A 17,139-nucleotide genomic window follows, 5' to 3' on the forward strand; every position below is an offset into this window, starting at 1 on the left:
TTAGCAGATGTTTAACCAATGAAGTGAGAGCTGACCTCAAAGCACTACTAAACAAAAGGCTCTGGTTAGTCTTTGATGAAATACAGCCCTCAAGGAAAGTGATCTTGGTTTAAAGTATCTTATATTTGAGTGTTAAGGATCAAATACAACTGCATTCAAACCCAGCATGGATCCAGTGCCAAGAAACAACCAGAAAGCTCCAAAGCAATAAGGAGTTGAAGTACTAACACTTTCCTCCCCTCAAACAAGTCCTGCAGCCAGTGCTACACCCCACCAAAAGCAGCTGAAGGATTTTATAGAGCTCTTCCTTACACTCTTCTGTCTGACAAAGCCACGAAGACATCCTCCTAAAGGCCTGGATCTCCATCTGGACCTCCACTTCCATCTCCCAAACTTGCTCATGCAGTGCTGTGGCAGTGGCTGTATGTTACTGGGCTGGGGGGAGGGGGGTTCCTCCCCTTTTTGAGGGGCAGAATGTGTCTGGTGCTGAAAAGGGCAGGTAAGATCATTGCTGCTGTTCTGGCAGTCACTGAGGACACCTGCAGGTACACAGGGATCAGTGTCTGGGTTACTGCTGCTTTAAGTTACCCAAACCAGAAGGCCAACATCCCAACAGGAATTTCTGCTAAGCAAGCATGCTGCCAGGTGATAACAGCACCAAGAGAAGTGAAGAGAAGGCAGTGAGCAGCTTTGATACCTGAAGATCACAGTGCAACACAAACACCTGCAGACTGAGGGGGATTTTATCTCCTGCTGTGCTGTCCACATCTATTGTGTTTTGGCATCTGAAGATTGCTTCTCTGCACCACAGAAACCAGGATGTTGATTGGACCACGCCTAAAGCCCTGACACCTTAGGCACCCTTCTGGCAACCCTGCAGGCTCCTTGTACCAAACCTCTGCTGGCCTCTAGAACTGCAGTTCTCACAACTGATTTGCATACCTTCAATATCTTCCAAGTTGATGTCTGAGTACTAAAAGCCATACAGAGAATAAACAACTTTATTTTAGAACAGAATAACAGGAAGCAAAATATCACTTAATACAATTTCAAGCTGCTATAAATCTAATTTGGCATTTTAACTATACACAGAGTCAACAGCAAAGAAAACCCCAAACAACCCCCTCCCCACAAGACCAGAAATAACCATAAAATCGCAAAAAAATTAACAGGGTTTCTCAATGGCAGTCTCAAGGGATGGTGCTGTCTGGTTACCTTCTGGAGTCTACTGGTCAGTATCCTAAACCCCCTGCATCAGCCATCAGACAAAGCCTCTGCAACGTGCCCCCTGCTCAGCAACACGCAGGGCAGCTCTGACCTGGAGACAGCTTTCATGTCAGTGTTCTACAGTGGGTTCAAGGAATGGAAGTGCTCAGGTTTGGACACAGTAAGAAAAGAAAGCACTAAGGTTTTAAGCTGCCTAGGTCACCTCTTGGAAGAAGAGAAGGAAGAGGCTGGAAGGTTTGCCTGCCTCCTGCCCTTCTCTGGAATGCTGCAGACAGCAAAAGGTCTGCGAGAAGTTGAGCATTGGCACCAAAGTGCAAAAAGAACACAGTGCTCAGTCTGAAGAAATGTGTCTGCAGCTCCTTCTCCTGCCTGCCACTCCATCTCTGCTCCACAGAGAGGAAGGGAGGAAGGCTTAGCACAGAAAGAGTTACAGAGAGAGCAGTATAAAATTTATCCAAAGAAATATAATTTTATTATTATTTTTTCCTTTTCAAATGTCAGGAAGTGTAGTTTTATAAAAATCTTTGTCATGTGCTCCCATAGATTTACCTGAATAATCTGAAACAAAAAAATAGTAATAACAATAATAATAAAATCTGTAAATTACTCCAGTAAGAGATCTCACTTGAGATATTTAGGACAAAAACCCAAAAAACCCACTATCTCTAAATTAGTAAAGATTCCCCTTCCTGCACAACTACCTTGTGGTCCAGTGAACAATGCTTGCCAGACTTGTTTGGTTTCTGTTACTGTTGTTCACTTTCATATAATTAAGAATCAGCTTCAAAACTCCAAGTATTTGTGCAGAAGAAGATCATACCCTCCAACTGCATCCAATAAAAAAACAGCTCTAAGAATGTTAAGAAGTGGTTATTAAAAAAAAAAATAAAGGAGAAAGTTTCTAAGGGAGAATAGAGCAAAGCTGTAAAAATGGAGCTGGGTATTGGCATTGAAGGCTGGAACAGCTGCTCATGGCTGCCAGGCCTGGGGAGCTGGGTGGAGTGGTGATGGCTTGGAATGGTTACAGTTCTTCACGGGCAGTATCATTTTTACTTCTGAAAGAAAAAGGAGGAGGAAAATTAGATAAGCATTCATAATGGATACCAGGTGAGAGGCACATCTGCAGAACCCAAACAAGCATTGTAAAAATGTTTGTTATTTCTAGCAAGTAACCATAAAAAAAGGTTGTTAGGAAATAGCCATAAAAAAGGTTGTGTTAAGCCTCCTTCAATCATAGAACCACAGAATCACTAAGGCTGGAAAAATCCTTTAAGAGCATCAAGTCCAACCATAACCCAACTACCATGGCCACTGAACTATGTCCTGAAGCACCACATCTACAGCTTCTTGAACACCTCCAGGGATGGGGACTCCACCACCTCCCTGGGCAGCCTCTGCCAATCCCTGACCACTCTTGCACCAAAGAATTTTTTTCCTAATATCCAACCTAACCCTCCCCTGGCACCATTTCAGACCATTTCCTCTCCTTCTATCACCTGAGACTAGGGAGAAGAGCCCAACCCCCACCTCACTGCAGCCTCCTTTCAGGGAGCTGCAGAGAGCAATGAGGTCTCCCCTCAGCCTCTTCTTCCTCAGGCTAAACACCCCCAGCTCCCTCAGCCTCTCCTCATACAATGCCCTCCAAGCCCCTCACCAGCCTCATTGCTCTTCTCTGGACACCCTCCAGCACCTCAATGTCTTTCCTATACTGTGGTGCCCAGAACTGAACCCAGGGCTCATGCAGCTATTCAGTTTCCTTCCTTCAGTGAATTTCCTCCCTCCCCTAGATCCTCAGGGTATTTTAGCAGTCACCTCTTGCACAGTTTATGGACAATTTCAATCCACAATCTAGTGCATAAATGAAAAAAAAAAAAAAAAGTAGGTATTTGATGAATTAAGAAGCCCTCAGAGTCAGAGTGCAGTGTCTGTCACTGTTATGGGAGAAAACAAGTCCACATGAACAACACTGCCCCAGCCCCTGGGGCAGAGCTCTCAGCCCCTCAGCAATAACTGCTCACAACCTGTGCCATGACTCCAGTGCCTGAACCCAGAGCCATGTCTGCACTCCCACCTGCCCTCCAGCTGCTGCCACAGGAGGACACAGGGCTCTGGGTGGTCCAGGCTGCAGAGAGATGTTCAAGGCAGTTCAGGTGGCCTGGGTTTAGACACTTCAGCTGCCCTGCTAGAGCATCAAAGATGGTGAAGGGTCTGGAGAAGAGGGCTGGTGAGGAACAGCTGAGGGAGCTGGGGGTGTTTAGTGTGGAGAAGAGGAGGCTGACAGGAGACCTCATTGCTCTCTACAGCTCCCTGAGAGGAGGTTGGAGCCAGGTGGGGGTTGGTCTCTTCTCCCTGGTATCAGGTGATAGGAGAGGAAACGGCCTGAAATTGTGCCAGGGGAGAGTTAGGTTGGAGATGAGGACAAATTTCATTGATGCAAGAGTGGTCAGGGATTGGAACAGGCTGCCCAGGAAGATGGTGGAGTCCCCATCCCTGGAGGTGTTCAAGAAATGTGTGGCCATGGCACCTGTGGCCATGGTTTGGTGGCCATGGTGGGGTTGGGTTTACAGTTGGACTCCAGGATAAAGCCAAACCAATTCTAGGGCTCTGTGACTTTTTCCTTAATGTTTCAGTGAAAGGCATCACCAGTCAAACAAGTCAGCAGGCCTAACATCTATAGTGGTATCTTCATACTAGTTCTCTTTGATTGTCTCACAAGCATTTCAGCCCAAGGGTTGCTGAGCAATCAGCAAACTCAGACAAGAACCTCTGACACTCACTGACACACTGCAGGCACCATTCCACAGCTGTGTATGCCATACAAAACTTGTAGGAAACCAATTTTGTTTCTTGAGATGTGCCAGAATCACCTCTGCTTTTCTAGCTAGACACAGACTCAGCAGCAGAGACAAAGATGTCTCCCAGTAAAGGCTTAACACCTTGCTTTCAAAGCTTTAATTTTTTCTCTCTCTCACTGACATTTAACTCTTCCAAACAAATTCTTTTCCTTTAACTACAATTAACAAAACCATCAAGTTTGAAAAATCTGAAGCTTCAGTTTGATGACACCAAGCAGTGTGAGAAGCAGAGGAAGCCTGAAGCTCTCTAAGCCATCAGCCTACAACCAGTGCCCCAGCAGGTTTATTGAGTGATCTTTCTGTTGGATACATCATGTAGAGCAGGTCCTGAGTTTTTTTCCCCTTTCTTTTATTCCTAGAAATGAAAGCCCAATCAACTGACCTGCTTTTGACCTCTGCCAACTGCTAAGAGGCTTTAAGCTTGAGTTTGCAATGCATTTACCTCCTTGCCTGAGAGAGTGATAAAAGGTTAAGTATTTCATTGTGTTTAGGGATTAAGAATTAGTTGACTCAATTAAAATGTCCAAGTGTGGCCTTTCACTGCTGGGCATGGCACACAGCCCTGAACAAGCCAGGTGCAAGGCCAGGGCTGCAACTGGACAGGTGAAAGGGAAAATGGGACACATCCTTCATGTTCTGCAGGAATAGCCCAGACCCACTGCAATATAAACTACAACCGGATATAAACAATAGAAACTACAACTCTCATGGCAGAGGGTTGGAGCAGATGACCTCTGAGGTCCTTTCCAACCTAAGCCATGCTATGATTGACCAAGTTCTGTAGGATATGCCATGAGAGCACTGTGGCAAAACTGAGACACATGTACAGGAACATTTGCAGTGAAAATCAGTGTCAGACTGGACAGAAGATAGAAATTCTTACAGTAGGAGTCCACTCTAAGTGCCTGTTTGAACTCCTCCTGTTGTGGCAGCAGGTCTCAGACACTCTGGACTCTTCAAGCTTTTTATTGCAGAATGCAACACAAAACTGATGCTCCATTTCCCTCTGTGAAATACATTTCTGTATATATATATATATATATGGATATAAGCTTACCTAAAATAACTGCTTGAGGGCATTTTGGATTTTACTCTTCATCTTCCTCAGCAAGTTCAGTTTCTTTGTGCACCACCACTCTTGTCACAGACATGTCTGGGTGCTGTTCTTTGGCTTCTTTTATTGCCTGTGCCAGAGCCTGTAAATGTGTTTGAAAGAAAGCAACAGCTAAAGGACATTCATGAGGGGCCAGAGAATGGGAGAGCAGCATTGGAAGTTCTGGGTATAGCTATTCAGAACTCTGGATTCCCAAAGCCTGGAAAGGCTCAAGGGTAAAAACCAAACCAACAAAACCAAACACCACCAAAAAAAAAAAAAAGACAACCACAAATATCAACACCAAAAAAAAAAAAAAAAAAAAAAAAACAACCAACCCAACCCAAACAAAAAAAAAAAAAACCAAACAAGAAACGAAGCCAAAGCAAAACCCCAACCCAAACCACTAAACCAAGCCAAATCAAAAACCAAACCCTAAACCAATGAACCCCCACAAACCCAACCAACCCCCTCAAAACACAAACTCCAACCAAAAGACCCCAACCAACCCACTGTGCTAGAAGTGTACCCCAAATTTCCAGTAACTAACTATCCACAGCATTGCTCTGTAGCTTACCTAGCCCATTCCAGGAGAAAAAAAGCACTCTTACACCCCAGTGGGTTTGGTACTTACACAACAGCTCCAGCAAATAGAGACTACACTACAGAAATTAAGAATGTGGTACTGAAGCTCAGAAATGTCTCTCTCAGCACAACAATCTCCTTTTTCTCCTTTTACCAGTTCAGGAGAACTTTCCTAGCTTCACTCAGGGAAATGTATCACTCAATTTCTTACAATCCCCCCTCCACATTTCAAGACCTAGGGGATGTACTAATACAAACAGCTGGCAGTTAGGCTGCACGGTTGTTGCAGGTCCCTGCCCTAGTCTATCCTACACAAGGCTTTACAGTCAACAACAGAAAATTACCCTCCAAGGCAGAAAAGGAGAAAGAGCACCTAGGACCTTCTATTCCTTCCCCAGTCTCAATCTGATTTCAGTCAGCTGTGTTACTGTTGGAAACCAACATATGACAAAAGAAGTGAAGAAACTAGGAGGCATTCTGAGGCAACAGCAAACTCACTGTTCCCCTTAGGATCAACAACTGGAAAAAACACTACTAGGAAAAGTGCAATGCAGTAACATAAAGGTTTATATTCATGTAGAAAAGTGACAGTTTCACAGAATCACAGGAGTTATGTTGGAAGGGACCACACAGATCATCTACTCCAACCTCCCTGCCACCTATCAACTACACCAGGTTGCTCAAGGCCTCATCCATCCCGGCCCTGAAGAGCCCCAGGGAGGAGGCATCCACAACCTCCCTGAGCAATCTCTTCCAGAGTCTCACCACCCTCATACAGAAGAACTTCTTCCTCAGCTCCACTCTAACCCTGCTTTCCCTCAGCTTCAAACCATTCCCCCTAGACACCCTTATGAGAAGTGCCTCTGCAGCCTTCCTAGATCTTTCCAGGTACTGGAAGGCAGCTCTAAGATCTTCCTGCTGTCTTCTCCAGGATGAACAACCCCAGCTTCCTCAGCCTGCCCTTGTAGCTTATTTCCTAAGCCACAGGTGGGAGAAGAAACAACTAACTCTGAACAGAGACTGAAAACCCCAACAGTAACTGCCTGAACTGTTACATGATACTGAATTTGAAATCCTGTGAAGGAAACAAGCACAGAAGATCAGAGAGCATGCCTAGGTACAATGCTGATGGTTGCTGATGTATTCATCCTAACCATTTTTCACTGTTCCTCTTTCACAGCAGGCCAGGTGCAACCTCTATAGCTCAAGGGAGGATTTAAAAGGAAGTGGCTGTTACGATTGTTAAGGCTGTTTACAATCAAACCCTAAACAACTAAAAAGACTGAAGTCTCTAACTGCTAAGTTACAGAAGCAATGCAAGCATTTGTCCTCTGAAACTGCAAACTAGAACATTTTCCTATTGAAAACTGTTTGACTGATGTAGAGAGCTAAAAGACAAAAGAATAAACACCCAGCATGTAGTTTGTGCATTTATAGAGCTCCACATCCACTGAAGAAAAAGTGGTGGAGATTTTCTGAATCTCTTAAAAGCTGCTCCCTGATGCTTTCAACTTCAATGATTAACACTGTATTTGGTACTCCTTTTTTATTGCTGATTTATTTACATCATTACCCTCAACTCCAAACAAAGACAGGCTTGGTCTCCTCAAAGCACTCTGTGACCTTTCCAGACATCTGAAGTGCACTGACCGTGGCCCACAGCAACCAAGAGCCACCTCTGCTGCTGAGCAGCCCTAGCAGTTAATCCTGGGTTTCAAGAAGAGATTTAACTTGCACAAAGCCACTTTCTGGATGCAAGGCACAGTATGAGTTCAATTCCCCAAGAGCTCTCAGTATACTGAAATGAATTCCTGCCATGTTGAGCTGTGTAGCCTTCAGAAAGGTGTCAGTGATTCTGTAGGAGGTTGGCTTTTCCATCTGATTGTTTGCTGACTGTTACTGTAGCTTCTTAGATCAAACACAGTAAAAATTCAGTAACCATCACTACAGAGAATATATGATTGCACTTTCTGAATTGTTTTCTTGTGTGCTGCTTAAATTCAACCCTTTTGAGACAGGTAGAAGTGATTTTAGCCTTGCTTTTCCAAGACGTCGTCAAATTTGGCTTTGGCACTGATGGAGACATCAGGTAATTCGGTAAGATTTCAGCAGATCCCCAATGGCTTTTGTTACACAAAATTTTATAATACAAGTCAAAAACTGTTTTTCAGATTCCAGCTTTCCCGTGTTTCATGTTTTAAATTCATGTTTTCATGTGTTTCAAAGCTTTCAGCCAAAAGGAGTGCTGCACTCAGAAGCTGCTGACACAACACAGCAGACTCCCATCTGTCCAGATGAATGTACTAGAAGATGATTTTAGCAATGCTTCTTCTCCCAAATGGCAAAAGCAGCACTAAACAAATGTAGTCTCCTCAAAAAAAAAAAAAATCCCTTTAACAACAGCATGAAATCTCTTCCCATACCTATGATGCAAAGGTACAAACGGTGCTTTTCATTTCATAGAATCATAGACTTGTCAGGGTTGGAAGGGACCTCAGGGACCATCCAGTTCCAACCCCCTGCCATGGGCAGGGACACCTCACACTACAGCAGGTTGCTCACAGCCACATCCAGCCTGGCTGCAAAAACCTCCAGGGATGAGGCTTCCACCACCTCCCTGGGCAACCTGTGCCAGTCTCTCACCACCCTCATGGGGAAGTGCCTCCCCAGCTTTCCTGTTGGCCCCCGTCAGATATTGGAAGGCCACAATAAGATCTCCTCAGATCCTTGCCTTCTCCAAACTCAACAATCCCAACTCTCCCAGTCTGTCTCCACAGCAGAGGAGCTCCAGCCCTCTGCTCATCCTCATGGCCCTTCTCTGGACATATTTCAGCTCCTCCAGATCTTTCCTGTAATAGATGCTCCAGAACTGGACACAGTTCATTCTCCTTACTCACAAAACACAATCACTAACACCTTTGCCACAGTTAACAGTCTCAGGGCCTTTCTATGTCCTCTTATTGAACTTCTCTTCCTTCCTCCTATTTCAGGTTTCTGAAATATCCACCAGACCTCACTAGGCTACAAAAGGCACATTACAAGTGTTGAGAGCTTGCAGACTCACCTCATCATGGTCAATATCTGCATCTCCAGTGATTACGATGCGCTTCTCGATTCGTGTTTCTGATACCCCACCCTTGACCATCTACAGAGGACACAAAAACAGTGAAGAAAACACCTTTGTAATCACAGAATTACAGAATGGTTTGGCTTGGAAGGGACCTTAAAGATCATCTAGTCCCAAGCCCCATGCCATGGGCAGGGACACCTCCCATCAGGCCAGACGCTAAAAGCCTCATCCAACCTGGCCTTGATTACTATTCCCCATTCCTCCAAACCATCCTTCCCTGTTAGGCCAAGACACTCTCAGTGCTCCATCACCCTCCCCATTTGTCACTCTGCAGTCAGCCACACTCTGGCAGCTGCTAAACTTGATAAAAAACAAGCAATAGAGAGTTCCTTCTGTTTGAACAGATCCAGATATGCAGACAAACTGGAATTCCAACTCCTTCCATCATCTAGATCTGGCAACACAGAAATTCCAGGAGTCTTTCCTTTGATTTCAAGCCATCTGTCATGGACCTCTAAAGATGTTCCATTAAATACAAAGGTCATCTGATTTTCAGTTGGTCTGTTCAAGGACCTCAGTGAGATTTTCAATATACTTCACATGGCTGATGGAAACAGCTTTGTGCTTTGTTGCTTTGCTTCTTACTCTAATGATTGCATTTAGCTTACAGAAAAATTAACATTTTAGCTTACAAAAAAAATCTCACAGAAATAACAGAGAATCAAAGAATTGTTCTGGTTGGAAAACCCTCTAAGATCATCAGTTCCAACCACCAACCCAACAGCACCATGGCCATAATCTAGTAGCAAAACAACAATCACCACCACACTTTGGTAGTTCTTAACATACTCTGGCATGAAACACCACGAGACTGAAGGAGATGGCCTCTTGACACTGAGTTTCCTTTTCAAGCATGGAATGCAGAGCACCTCATTCAGCACCAAAAGATGCTTGCAAAATAATGCAGTGGTATAACCTGATTCTAAATATGCTCTAAACATCATCACCACAGGGCTTAGAAAACACTGTTTCAGGTTATCCTCACAACTAATGCCATGAACAGGGCTCCTGAGGACCTCAGACAAACCACTTACCTCACAAAGACTTAAGATGTCAGTGAATGATGAAAGGGCCAAAAGTGTAAAATATTAGGCACATACTCATTTAATAAACACAGAATTAAGTACTAAAAGCCCTAATAATATTTTCCTTCCTTTTACCTGTCCTGTTCCCAGTTTATGCCTATTAATTAGGGCATCTCTCTTCAAAATCTGTGTACAGGAGGATTAACTCTCACATGGCTGGAATGAATCCAAGCCATTTCAAGGCAGTCGTCTTCAATAAATTAGCAGATATATGAGAGAAAGTTCATGAAAGACTTTATTTTGAGGTGGTTTGGGGTATTTTTTCGTTCAGAGACTTTACCTTTGTGATGTGTGTAGTTGTGGTAGTCGAAATAGGCTCCGCTGTAAGTGTCTGTGTGCTCAGCATCAAACCAGCACTGTCACCAGCACTGCCATCAAACTGCAAGCAATTGAAAACATTGGAAGCATTTAAATGCTTTGTTTGCATAGGAGAACAGGTGTAGGGAAGGGACCCTCAAAGGTCATCTCATCCACTCCCCCTGCAGTCAGCAGGGACATCTCCAACCAGAGCAGGCTCCCCAGGGACACATCAAGTCTGACCTTGAAATTCTCCAGGAATGGGGACTCAAGCACCTCCCTGGGCAGCCTTTTCCAGTATTTCACCACCCTCATTGCTCAGAACTCCCTCCTGATGTCCAGCCTAAATCTGCCCTGCTCCAGTTTCAAACCACTGCCCCTCGTCCTATCAAACAAACCTTTCTAAACAGTCCCTCCCCAGACTTCCTGTAGGGCCCCCTCAGATATTAAAATGCTGCTCCAAGTCTCTTCTCCAAGGTGAGCTGCCTCAACTCCCTCAGCCTGTCTTCATAGGAAGGTGCTCCAGCCCTCTGATCATCTTTGTGGCCTTCTCTGGACCCTCTCCAGCAGGTCCATGTCCCTCTTGTGTTGGGGCCCCAAAGCTTGATGGAGTGCTCCAGTTGGGGTCTTCCCAGAGCAGAGGGGCAGGATCTCCTCTCTCCATCTCTGGCCATGCTGCTTTGGATGCAGCCCAGGCTGCCCTTGGCCTTCTGTGCTGCCAGTGCCCATTGCTGGCTCCTGTCCAGCTTCTCCCCCACCAGCACCCCCAAGTCCTTCTCTGCAGGGCTGCTCTCAATCTCAGCCTGGATTGCTATCAAGGACTGCCCCAACCCAGCTGCAGGACTTTCACTTGGCCTTATTGAATCTCATGACATTCTCCTCAGTGCACCTCTCCAGCCTCTCCAGGTCCCTCTGAATGCCATCCCATCCTTTAGTTAGAACTGAAACAGAAGCCATGCAAGCTTATGGAGCCCTGTAAGACTGCTGTTCTGGTTCACTGTTGTGGAAAATGTCCTCTCCAAGTTACATCTTCCTTTCAGGAGCAATGAATTAATCAAGTTCCCAGAACTAAAAACGAGCTCTATATATGCAGACAGCCACTAAGTCCTTATGTAACCCCACCCTGCAACTCCAGAAGCATGGCCACTTTGTCTACAAACACTTGACTTTCCTAATTCATAGCCAAAGGACCACCTCAGCTGCTAGAAAGAACTTACAGGTTTTTAAAAAACATCTTTTGGACACTATCTGTCTTGATCAACAAATAACTGGAATAAATATGAGACTGCAAACAATAAAAGCCCAGCCACGATACCTGTGGAGACTCATATGTGATAGTTTTCGTTTCTGTCTGAACAATGGGGACTTCTTTAGTGGAGATCTCAGTTCTCTGTGTGGCATCTGAAATGGTTACCATCTCTGTCTTCACTACTGGAGGCTGTGGTGCAAGAAACAAGCAATCAATTGAAAAGGCAGAAGAAGGTTTGTGAAGTGGACCCAGATAACAACCAAATACTCAAGAAAATCCTAACAGTAAGACAGCTGTTTGACTGCATTCCCAACCAAAAAGCATGCAGTAAATCAGGAAAGTGAAATGAAGACTAAGACACCAGCCCTCAAGCACCTACATAACATGGGAGAGTGATTCAATATCCTAGGAAGCTTGCCAAAGCTCTGTGTTTCAGCCACCACTACGCATCACAGAAGGCAGCCTCTACAACCAAGCTGCAACACAGCTGAAAATGAGTAAAAGAGCATCACTGGGGAAAAAAAAATAATAATAACCCCCCTAGTTTGCATCAAGAAGCTTAATAGCTAGCTCAGATCTCTAAGCTTCATCTTAGGATCAAGCTGGGAAAATGCCTATCACTGCTCTGTCAAACTGCAAATAAGAACTAGAAATTCCAAGGGAATTCTGTAGAAATTTAACTTTTTACTATGTCCTATTTCTGGAGCAGAAAACCAACTTTGATGACTGGGTTTTAAGTAGCCTCCATTTAATAGGTTCTTTTATCCACAATGCTAAAGAGCCATTTCATGAAGAGTTGGCTGTTGGTGTTCCCTACAGAATCCCCAAGACAGACAGTGAACATTTCACTTATCTTACTGCAGCAGACTTTCAGTATATTGAGGAACTTAAGAAAAACATAGCAAAGCCCTTTACTGTATCTCTAGATACGTAGGTTGCCATCTCCCACTGATCTGGGATGCACACAGAGGGAAAACCCAGGCCAAAAATACCCTTCCCACACACAGCAGCCCTTCTCTCCTTCCTCCAAAACAGCTGTTTTGAGGAAGTGTGAGAGCCTACAATTTCTCAAGCCTTAGACACCAATTCCTCCGCAAGGTTAAGCAGAACACCTCTTTATGCAGAAGGCAGCTAAAGGAAGAAGGGAAGCTGTCTGGATTGAAGTGCAAAGGAACAAAACTAAAATTGCTACAAGAAGCAGCAAGCAGGTAACTAGTAAAGAACCCAGCCAACTGTGGGGAAGCTCAGCAGAAGATCCTGACAACTTTGCAAAGAGATCCAGCCCTGTGCCTCATTTTTTGCCTTCCTGCTGCTTTATGAAGTTTGCCCACTAAGAACCCTGGGACCTCGTTTAACGACAAGTGATTGTGACTGGAACCCATGCCTGCTTCCCTACTGCATTAGGAGACTTTGGAGTAAGATTCATAGAATGGGTTGGGTTGGAAGGGACCTTAAGAGCTCATCCAGTTCCAACCCCCCTGCCATGGGTAGGGTCATCTCCCACTAGCCCAGGTTACTCAAGGCTTCATCCAGCCTGGCCTTGAACACCTACAGGGAGGGGACATCCACAGCCTCCCTGGGCAACCTGTGCCAGTGTCTCACCACCCTCACTGGAAAGAATTTCTTCCTCATCTCCAGTCTCAATCTCCCTTCTTCCAGCTTCCATCCATTGTCCCTTATTTTTTCACTACCAGCCCTTGTAAGAAGTCTCTCCCCAGCTTTCTTGCAGGCTCCTTTCAGGTACTGGAGGCTGCTATAAGGTCTTCCCAGAGCATTCTCCATGCTGATTGTGATCCATGCCTCATCCCTTGCCAATGCAGTGCTCTCACCTGTGCAATCTCTAGCCATACTTATTCCAGTCTCTAAAGCCATAATATTTTTTAAAAAGAAAAAAAGGTAAGAAAAGCAGGCAGGGGGAGGGGAGGCGGGAAAAAAGGAAAAATTTGTGCAGGTTATTTTGTAATTTCAATTGCCAATAGCTTTCCAATCACAATTACGTGTCATGGACATGTGTCAAAAACAATTGACAAGGAGACAAGACAAGACTGAAAACACTGGCAACATGTAAATAATCCATATCCACCATGTATGTGCATATCAAATAAGGGGGGCAGAGAAAGGAGGTGTCAGTCTTCAGAAGGTTTGCCTTACTGATGACTCTCAGTTCCAGCAAAAAAGTCAGAAACCATAGCTGAAGGAGACAGAATTGCACTGCTCATCAATGGTTTCCCCTTCCAAATGATCTGAATCCTGCTGGATGCTTGAAGAGTGGAAGGAATAGGAGAAGAAGAAAGGCAGGTCTATTTTCACCCCAAGAAGTACCTCTGCTTAGTCTAGTTGTCAAACTGTTTTTACCATTTACCTCAGAACAACAAATTATTTGTGGTGCAACATCAATGTCAACATGAGACACATCTCCATTGACTTTGAGCTGTTCTTCCTCTTTTTCTTCACCTAAATCTTGCTTAATTTCCTCTGACAAATTCTTCTCTTCTGTAGCTATGGTAACTGCATTTTCCTGGACCAAATCTTCAGCTGTAACTGGTGTCTGCTCAACTGGCACATTTAGTTTACTGCCTTCTGGTGTGGCTTCCACATGCTGTGTTTTTTCTTCGTGTTCTTTCCTTTTCATATCTTCCTCTTCTTCCTGTTCTTCCCTGATGACTTCCTCAATTGCCCTATGATGTGGCTGGTATTCTCCCACCTCTTCATCCTCACTCTCACTACTACTGCTGCTGCTGCTACTATCTGATGGTAATGATGAAGAGTCCTTTTTTGACAGATGTTCCACCTTACATGTCTCCCCAGCATCAGTGGCAACTTGCACTTTCCCTTTGTTGGTTTCCTCTACGACTAGTGTATCTTCTATCCCAACCTCTGCCTGCTTCTTCTCCTCCACTATGTCCAGAGTCTCATGTGAACTCTGTACAAAAAAACATGGATGAGGAAAAACAAAAGTAGAGTACATGAATAAATTAAAATGATGGAGACAACATTAGCTGATGGCTGGTTCATGTCATGTAGAAGACAAAAGATGGTTGTGATGGTTAACTGAAAAAGGAAGGAAAGAAAGAATGAAGATGGATTGGAAGTTAAGAGCCAAACTGAACTATAGAAAAAATCAGTAGAACCTTATCAGCATCGCTGACTCCAGCACAAGGCTCTTCTGCTCTGGAAGCATGTCTCTGTGAAACAAAAAAGCGATCAGAGGACAACAATCAATGCATGACCCTTTTCCACAGTGCAACACCCTCGAAGCAAGCTTTTAAGCAAGTATGTAGGTGATACTAGACAGATAACTGTTAGTCCCTGCAAGACTCACACAGAACTAGGCTCATTACCTTCCACTTCATTGCAATACTCCACAGGTAGGTAAGAATTAGGGGTCATTATTAATTAAGGTGAGAATTTCATTATGAAAGACTGCAAATAAAAGCATGAATGCAGTGGCCAGCAATGCTGTTGAGGAAGTTACTTCTCTGAGTTAATACAGGAGTTAAAAATAAATAACATCAAGGGAAAAAATAATTTTTAAACTTACTTAGCATTCCACAATCAGTTTATCATCATACAAAATAAAAAAGGCTTTGCTGTGAGATTTTAGTAGTTGCTCATCTTTGGTCTGTTACTTATGAAACCCAAGAGGTAAGAGGGAGGCTGCTGAGGGTGGTATGTTGTCAGAACAGCAACACAGGACTGCCCAGAGGATCCCATTAGGATTCAGGTTGGAGTCAAAGTGATGAGATGAAGCCAGCTGTATTAGTACTTGTTCCATAACAACATGATCTGCCATGGATGTCCCACAACAGCCCACCAGAGATTAGGCGTTAGGCAGAGCCTTTGTTTGGATCTAATACAATGTTAAGTGAGAATTCTGAAGCAGGATTTTAGTTCAGGTGGAAAGAATACAAAAATCAGCACATCATCTGTGACTTAATCCTAGCTTTCATGGCTGCCTACCAAGCACAGTACCTCCAGAGCACAAGCCGACAGTGCCCGGGAAGGTTAAGCCGGCACCAGTTACTCTCTCTGCGTGCTGCCAACACAGAACTGGGCTCCCTAGCTGAACCTCTCTCCCCTCCGGCACAAGCTGCCAGCTCCCCGGCCCTGCCACAGGACAGGTATGCAGCAGAACCCCGTCCTGGCCCTGCCTAGTCCCCAGACGGCAGCGGGACCTCCCCCCGCGACCCGCTCCCGGCCCGGCGCCGCCGGGGAGCGCGAAGCACCTGGGGCGGCGGCGCGGCCGAGGCGGCGATCTCCTCCCGCGCAGCGCCCTCTGCTGGCGCCGCGCTGGCGGCGGCGAAGGGCCGTCCGGAGCCCGCGCAAAAGCCCTCCTGACTAAACAAAATGGAGGCGATCTCCTCTGCCAGGCTCTGCGCGGGAGAGGCAAAGGAAAGCGTTAGATAGAGGCGAGCGCAGCGGGAGCCACCTACGAAGGAAAGGTTCGGCAAGAGAGAGACGAGACAAAGAGAAGGAGGCGGCTGGGAGAAGGCTGCAGGAGGACAGAGGGCACAGGGTTCCCGTGAGGGGAATGAGAGCGGAGGGGACAAAACCACCACAGCACACAGCTGTACTCCATGCATAGCACGGCAGAAAGACTGAAAGCATCTACAGTGACGAGGATGTGGCAAAGGGGACAGAAAGCTGCTGCCACCACAGCACACAGCTGTACTCTATGCATATCACACCAGAAACATTACAAACATTTATATTTACATGGATTTGGCAAAGAGGACAGAACGCTGCTGCCACCGCAGCACACAGCTGTACTCCATGCACATCACTCCGTGAGAATTACAAACATTTATATTTACACGGATTCTCCAAACAGAGCACTCATTCCATATTTACTGTTGGGAATTTTTTCCCTCTTTAAAAATCCATTTTTTAACACCTAATTGGCTGAGAGCCTCAGGGCAGCCTGATGATGTTTGCTTGCCAGAGGAAGTAGCCACGACACTGAAACAGGGTTTTCTTTCTAGTTTGTTACAGATACATTTTTAAAGTGCTTAAATAACCTAAGCAAGGTCATTTCTACTAAAGAGATTTTTTTTTCCAAAGAGTTTTTTCCCCTTGGGGAAACTTGTTTTATTCACCTAATAGGGTACATGTTGCTTTAAAGTATAAAATTACATAGTCTGCTCCATTTTCTGTAATACATATTTTCTATCCTGTACTTCTGGGCTATTTTCTGTATTCAGTGCTATAAATCTGCAGGGGTAAAGCAAACTTGTAAGCCTTGCGTGGGTACAAGCCTCTGAAAAGGCTAAAATTCTTGATTCCAGTTTTCCATGTGCAAGCTCTTGTACAAAGTAGAGGTAAACCCTGGTACAATGAAAAGGCAGCGATGCACTGAACACCTCACGTGGACACAACACACACTTGGGCAGCATTCACTGGTAGATTTGTCCCAGAAAAGAGCACCACAGAGAATCACAGAGCAGAGGCAAGCCAGGATGCCATGTAGACAACTGCAGTCCGTGCGGGCTCAACGTGTGAGCAGCGACGGAGAACCTGAACTGACATAAGTTACATCAATGCTACTGTGCATAAACTACAACACATATGGCATGCACAAGGACAGAGAAGGGAAAGAGTAAGAATCCTTCCTGGATTTT

General features: G+C 45.0%; 1 protein-coding gene across 2 annotated transcripts in view; it reads right to left on the reverse strand.

Moving 5' to 3' along the window:
- Nucleotides 1-1,002: 1,002 nt before the first annotated feature.
- The window catches only part of EPB41L2 (erythrocyte membrane protein band 4.1 like 2), a 132,842-nt gene continuing 116,705 nt past the window's right edge, over nt 1,003-17,139 (reverse strand). Inside the window, exons 17-23 of one of the 2 annotated variants that reach the window (XM_054393004.1) lie at nt 14,653-14,706; nt 13,884-14,444; nt 11,588-11,710; nt 10,256-10,354; nt 8,825-8,905; nt 5,140-5,278; nt 1,003-2,282 (exon numbers count right to left, since the gene is read on the reverse strand). In XM_054393004.1, coding sequence (XP_054248979.1) covers nt 5,171-5,278; nt 8,825-8,905; nt 10,256-10,354; nt 11,588-11,710; nt 13,884-14,444; nt 14,653-14,706 — 1,026 coding nt within the window. In that variant the 3' untranslated portion in view covers nt 1,003-2,282; nt 5,140-5,170. The remainder of the gene's footprint in view (nt 2,283-5,139; nt 5,279-8,824; nt 8,906-10,255; nt 10,355-11,587; nt 11,711-13,883; nt 14,445-14,652; nt 14,707-17,139) is intronic. The other variant, XM_054393005.1, reaches the window with a different exon arrangement.

Source organism: Indicator indicator, chromosome 27 (assembly GCF_027791375.1).
Source record: "Indicator indicator isolate 239-I01 chromosome 27, UM_Iind_1.1, whole genome shotgun sequence".
Classification (NCBI taxonomy): Eukaryota; Metazoa; Chordata; class Aves; order Piciformes; family Indicatoridae; genus Indicator; species Indicator indicator.